Source organism: Aquila chrysaetos, chromosome 6, assembly GCF_900496995.4.
Source record: "Aquila chrysaetos chrysaetos chromosome 6, bAquChr1.4, whole genome shotgun sequence".
Lineage (NCBI taxonomy): Eukaryota > Metazoa > Chordata > Aves > Accipitriformes > Accipitridae > Aquila > Aquila chrysaetos.
The window spans coordinates 27,553,728-27,560,646 of NC_044009.1; the positions used below are offsets into that span (position 1 = coordinate 27,553,728).

The 6,919-nt window shown below is 35.9% G+C and overlaps 1 protein-coding gene across 4 annotated transcripts in view; it reads left to right on the forward strand.

Moving 5' to 3' along the window:
• CCDC141 (coiled-coil domain containing 141) overlaps nt 1-5,803 on the forward strand; it is a 111,164-nt gene extending 105,361 nt beyond the window's left edge. For 2 of the 4 annotated variants that reach the window (XM_030019193.1, XM_030019195.1), the window contains 4 exons: nt 483-637; nt 736-865; nt 959-1,121; nt 2,886-3,174. In XM_030019193.1, the coding sequence (XP_029875053.1) occupies nt 483-637; nt 736-865; nt 959-1,121; nt 2,886-3,009 (572 nt within the window). In that variant the 3' untranslated portion in view covers nt 3,010-3,174. Of the gene's footprint in view, nt 1-482; nt 638-735; nt 866-958; nt 1,122-2,885; nt 3,175-5,729 lie in introns of those variants that run through there. The other 2 variants (XM_030019194.1, XR_003924084.1) reach the window with 2 other exon arrangements.
• The last annotated feature ends 1,116 nt before the right edge of the window (nt 5,804-6,919 follow it).

Here is a 6,919-nt window from a genome sequence, read left to right on the forward strand (position 1 = left end):
TTTATTTTTTCAATAACATTTTTTTCCTAGAACAGTAGGGAAAGAAAGTGAAAAAAGAGCATGATGTACAGCAATGCACTAAAAGCAAAAGTTTGCTCTCTTGACTTCGTCACTTTGTGTGGAACATTTACTCTTCCACCTTCACTGGAACACAATAATCCACATAGACTTGCCTACTACCTACACAAAGAACATGATTCTTTAGAACATGATTCTTTAGCATTACCATGCAACTAATACCACTATGCTGATGCATGAAATTCTTGGGTGCTTAATATCCATGTGTTTTGACAAACTTTATATTATATAGGTAAATGATGTCTGCCTACTAACTGTCTTGCAAACAAGTTATCCTGAGTTCCAGGCATCAGTAAAGGCTCTCTTTGTCATGCAATGTGGTGAACTTTATAGTTATGATAGCAGGTTTTTTCTTCAGTTGCTTTAGTGGTGCCTTTTAAAATACAATGATAATTTTTTTTCAGTACAAGGAAAACAGCCAAACTTCATACAAAAATTTGGACATACAACTCTACAAGAAGGAGAAGATTTAATCCTGCATTGTACTATACATGGAAAGCCCAAACCACATGTCTGCTGGATGAAGGATGATATCCACATGGTATCCGGAGACATCAGTGTATGTTCTAATATTCTTGAAATATTTCTCGGGAGAAAGATAATATATTTTGCTTTATGGTACTAATAATCTCCTATGTGCATTCTATTGTTTTACAGACTGAGAAATTAGGAGATACCTATTACCTTTTAAAAAGAAACGTAGTCCTTGCTGATACTGGGAAATATATCTGTGTTGCCAGCAATGAAATTGGAAAGGCGCGTTGTTCTGCTTTCGTAACAGTGATAGGTGATTCATCCTGCCAGCTGCATGCTTTTAGGCATGTTGACATATTAAATGAGCACCTTGTTTCCACTTCCTAACGTACATGTTTTGTTTCAGAGAAAAATAAAACCCCAGAAATTTCCACTGTAACTCAGGCTAAATCGGAATGGGAAGATGGATACTTGTCAGAAGTGAATGTCACCACAACTGAGTTAGTACCAGCCCATGTCACACATTGTGCAGGAGATCAGAAGCCAGTGGCTAAACACCTCCCAGTAAGGTAACTTGCAGCTTACTCTGTGCTGCTTCTTGTAATATTCCAAGAGCTGTAAGGACCTTAATTTACAAAGCATACATCAAACACACTTCCTAATCCTATGAATTTTTGCATAATGTAAATGAAGCGCATGATGTGTGACTGCCTTTTACACTTAGTTCTTCATCAGAAGATAGGCAATTCTGTTAGATGAAAGACCTTGTAATACAACAGAAAATTGAGTTTGTGCAATAAGTTATTTAGTTTAGTGAAATAGTTTTTTGAAGTCTAGGTATCTTCATGTAGATATTAATGTAAGATTGTACATCTCAAAGGCACAAAGTATTCCAGAAGTTTAAAGTGATACAACTACATGAACTTTAAGTTTCAATAACAGAATATGTAAACAAAGTTTTCTACTAGGTAAGCATCTTTTTTGGAAGCCTTAATAGCACAGGGACAGTCATTGTTCATTAACCGATTAAAGATGACAAAACTTCCCACTGTGCAATTTCAAAAGGTTATGTGAGATACATGAAGTCAATAGTCCTTGTGGTGACTTCTTGCACAAGGTTAAACCTTGCCTCCAGAATTTAGGCTATCAGAGCCTAAACACTGTATTTTATGGTGCTGGAACTGCCTGTCTTTTGAGTAATGTATTCAGGGATGAGAGAGGTTTTATACCCTGTGACCGTTATTAATCTGGTTTACTATTAGTTCACTGTTTTGCTGAAAACATCAGCTAAGATGAGGTAACGTAGGAATGTAGGTGGGAGTTAGGAAGAGATTGTGCACATAAAAATAAGACTTGCTGTCAGAGGTTTTCAATAGAAAATACCTAAACAATTCTATTGATTATGTTTATTACACAACTCTGAAATTGGTAAGGTTGTTTGATGATGAAAAGCTGGGTTTCTGGTGACACAGTAAAATAGCTTGCTTTATTCTAGAAAGACAGACAGGTATGTGGAGCAATGTAATGGAAAAAAGGCTCCAGGAGTCTGATGGCTTTAAAGAAGTGATGGTTAATGTGACCTGGAAAACTGGTTGAGAATCTGTGGGATTGCTGTCTGGCTAGTCTTTGACAGTCTACTCAAAATATTAAGTTTACACTGGTGACATAAAAATCAGTTGTTGCCTAAAACTGTCTGAATATTTTCTGAGCTTTTCATACGTAGTGAATTCTATGTCAAAAAGCTATAGAAAAAAGAAAGAGCAGTGTTCTTTTGCCTTTAAGTTCTGACGTTTGTCTATCTAGACGTAGAGCAACATGTAAAAGGAAAGGAAAATTATTGCATGTGTTGATTCAAAAGCTGTTCCCCTTTCATCATAAGCTGCCCGCACACTTTCCCTCATGTCCAGCTGATCAAGCATTGATCCCATATGTTTTTTTTCACGTTTTTTCTTGTATTGCTGTGAGAAGGCAGATATTCCAAAGCAAAAAATCAAATGCAAGCTCATGTTAATTTTACTTAGGGCACACAGAGAATTCGGTATGCTTAAAACATGTAGATCATACAGAAAGGTCAAATTTCTCCTCATTTTTCTCATCTCTTCTGTTCTTTATAACTAAAGTGGCCTCAGGTTATTTGTTATTGTCAGTAAGATGAGTTTTAGGATATTTTATGTTCTGTCTGGAGTCACTCTTTATTTGATCTCTAATCTCGTATTGTCTCAAGGCCACAGACAACAGTCTATGCCAACCACCACAGTGTTGCTTATGAAAGGGAATGCTGCAGCTGCCACCATTAAAAATATAGGCAATATTAACTGACCTTTTTTAAACAGGTTTAAAGAGAAACTCTGGCTTCAAGGAGTGTATCTTGAACTTGAGAGGCCACAAGAGATTAGCTTCAATTTGGAACATGATCCTGGTCTTCCCCCTGCTGCAGAGGATCAGAAGATGGACTGAACTGCAAGGTGCCTGATTCATGAGGGTGTTCATGTTGTCTGCTGTGTCTATTAGTAGATATTGGCCCTGTGTGAGGAGAAGAAGAATCTTTGAGTGCTATTCGATTTATATATAGGTTACAATTTGTATTTGGTTTCTTTGTAAATAAATCATTAATAAAATTCACCTTTGCACAGCATTTATTAGACAGTGACTTCTAATTTCTTGCTGGTTTGGTTTGGTTTGTTGGACAAATTTGACACAAGAAGATGATGGAAAAAAAGAGGCATTAGCCTTTAAAATTATAGATCTCTGGTGATTCATCAGTACCCACCATTTTATTCTTCTACAAATTCCATTAATGCTATCAATTCCATCAATAGTTCTTCCCACTAGTTTATATAGAGAATTCAGATGCAAACAAATGAGGACTTAAAATGAGTTCATAACCACAGAATTGTCTATATTTAATAAACCAGTGTTTATTACCTTATTTCTAACAGCTTTGAGACATTTTGAGGAGGCTGGGCATCAAAAGGAGTGGTTACTAGCAATAGCAAACCTTGTTTAATGCACGCTTAGTACCAAGAATGTCTTCAGGGAAGAGAGAGTCTCTTTAAGGCAGCATAATGAAGTCTTCTGCTATATTGCTTCTGCTTTCAGGACTGGATTAGTGTGATAAAGTAGTCCATTTCCAGTTGATGCATGTCATTACAGTCCAAAGGAGTGGACTATGAAGTGATACCTACACCAGTTTCAAAGCACATCCTTAGTTTAGTCAAGGACTTCCCAATGATAGAATTCCTCAAGACCCACAGCATCCATTCAGGGTATAAAAGACCCCTAAACTGCAATTGAATCTTTTGGATTGTAGGGCAGTCATTAGCATAATGAAATTTTTGCCTCCATCTCTTGAATTCAGAGTCTAGGTGTCTTTTTCACATCACTGCATAGCTCTTCGCAGAGAAAGAGGTGGGCTTTTGTACTATCATTCATTTGCAGCATTGAAAAAAGTAGTTCAGAAAATGCCCCATTTTGGATGGCTGTTTGTCTGACACAATAACCAACAGAACGTCTAGTTAGACTTGGGAATAACTGCTCTTCAGCTTGATCCTTCTGATTCAGATTTTCAAAGACCTATCTAGCAAATGATTCGTGCTACTCAGATTTCTGCTTCAGTGCACTGCATATGGCTTGGCCAATACCACAGGTACATGTGTATTGTGCAACTGCCTATGGTGCAACATTTTGTCATTCTTTATATAAACACTGATTAGGCCTACACTGGGTTTGTATACCACAGCAATGCACTCGCACTTCTCACAGAGAGCAGATAGGGATTTAAGCAGTGCAGCATCTTTGTGCTTCACCCAGGTAGATGTCATCTGTGCAAAATTGGGACTGAAATAACATTTGTGAGAGTTGCTTAAATCAATACCAAAACATTAAAAATTTGCCTCCAACAAGATGCAGGTTGGCTGGTAGAAACTTAAATTCATCTCCAAATTACAGGCATAGAAAGGAAATGAGCTGAAAAAAATATCATGTATATGTCTTCACCTGATCACATAAATCACTTGCTTGACGTTATGGAAAAGTCAATGGCATCCTGCCCACAGAAGAGTCACAAGGCTGTGCACATAAATATAGTAGCTGAGGACTGAGGTTCTTGCTCTGCTTATTTATCCTGTACCTCTCACAAACAGTTTTTTTTTCAAAATGGAATAGAGACAAATATTAAACATCTTGTGCATCCCATACAATTACCTTTCTGCTGACTAAGCCCCTCCTTTGCACATGTTGTTTACATTTAAAGATTTCACAGAAAACACTGTGTTTCTAACTGCAGTCGCATTCAAAGGACTGACAAAGTACATATCAGACATGCCACCCCAAAATTAAAAAAAAAACCTAAAATGTGTGTGCTTTTATCAGCCAGAATCCATAACTATGGCATATAAGATTTCCTATTTAAAAAACCCTTCTGTAAAAATGAAAGTGTAGAATTCAGTGCCTGCTGATATTGATTCCTCAGCAAATTTAAGGCATCAGGTTGTTCTTGCTTTTCCTCTTGTTTGTCAGCTGGTAAGAACAACTTGAACTTTAATATATGAGGTGGCTTTTTCCCCCCTTAATTCACAGAACACGACTTTACTTAAAAAAAAAAAAAAAAAAGTGTTAATGTTTTTCTAAATAATACATGAGGCAAACCAGAAATCTGTATATCTGTTCTTACCTATGGTTTGCTTACAAAATAGTAGAAAGTGGTGTTTATAAACAGATAAAAACCCCAGTAACCTTCTTCTGACAATAAGGAACACCATTATTGCTCCAAGTGTTCCCAGGGAATGGTTTCGTTATGAAACATGGTAAGTGTGTTTGTTTCTTTTCATTTTATGAATCATAGATGCCCATGAATTTATTAAAAGGTCTTCAAAATTCGATAGATTGTATGTATCTATTGAATTCCAAGGACTATCTCGATGTTAGTTAAAATTTGTCCCCAATATTATGATACTAATTATTGTTTCATGGAAGGAAGTGGAACAGTTAGTAAATATAATCTTTACTCAGGGTCCAGGTTTTGTTAGTAGGGCCCTGCTTTCTAAGGTAAGGTTCTGAGTATGTAATGCTTTTATTCCTTCCTTGTTCTGCATATGTAAATGTGCGGGGATGATATATAAAGAAATAATATACAAGGAAAACTTGGGAAAAGTGATGTTTGTAAATCTCCTCCTTAGATATTTCCAAGGAGATGATACGAGTGACAACTATCAACATGAAGTTAGTGAATATGGACCCCGATAACTATTCCATACCCGTTCAAATCTAGTCGCAGTTGCCAGTAAGTTGTTCACACATGAAATAAATAAAGTAGTTTCAAAAATTGCTTAGTGCCTTAGTTATCTTTTCCATTTTGGGAGCAACTGACAGTGCCTTCTTCAGTAACAAATAAAACAATTTTCTGCAAGCAAGTTTTAGTTTGTATTGAAAAATATTAATATATCTTGCCTAATTAGTTACAATAGCTCAGATAAGAGATGTTAGCATCTGAAAATGTTGCAGCTTCTCAGAAGCCAGCTGCAGCACACGAACATGGATATTCTTGTGAATATAAAGCATTTTATAGCCTTTATTTAAAGTTCTAAATATTTCATTACGAAGTACTGTTTATAGCATTAGCAGGAGAAGGGGAGTTGATGAAGGTGGTGGAAATGCATTTTGATTTCAGGTCAGGATTTAATGGTTTAACAGTTAAAGAATTTTTTAGTTATTTCTAAGTTTAAAGGAAGAAGGTGGGTGGAAGGAGGGAAAGCAATTTTTTTTTTTTTTTTTCAAAAGTAGACTTTAGAAAACTGGAAATTTAGCAAGGATGTAACATCTAAATACATTTCACGTTGTGTTTTGTCAGTTCTATAAGGATTTAGGATAGTATTTTATCAGTGAGAAGTTTTATTTAAAGTGACCAAATGATTTATGTCATGACTCCCTTGGTTCTGCATATTTGGTGGGGGACAGTGAAATGAAAATAATGTATGAAAGGAGATATAACAGACATCGTACACGAAAGGAATGAACAGGAGAAAGAATGAAGGGAGCGAGGGAAAATGGAAGTAGAGAAGGAAAAAGGAAAGATACTCATTCTTTTTATGCAGTTTGTAAATTAGCATGTGTAGATAGATTAAGGCACCAGGAAATAAAGCAGGATTTATGTTATATTGGTTGTGCAGCTACAGCACATAGTACACTACAGCTGTTTGACAAGTAATGAAGAAAAGGAAAGGTTGTGATTTAAAAAAAAAAAAAAAAAAATTAGGAAATTCCACTTCAAAAAAGCACATTGAAAACTTGTTTAAGTGGCACTTTGAAGCTTTCAGTGTTCAAGAAAGAATGAATTTGTCTTTTAAGGTCTGACTAGTTTTCAGCTTTC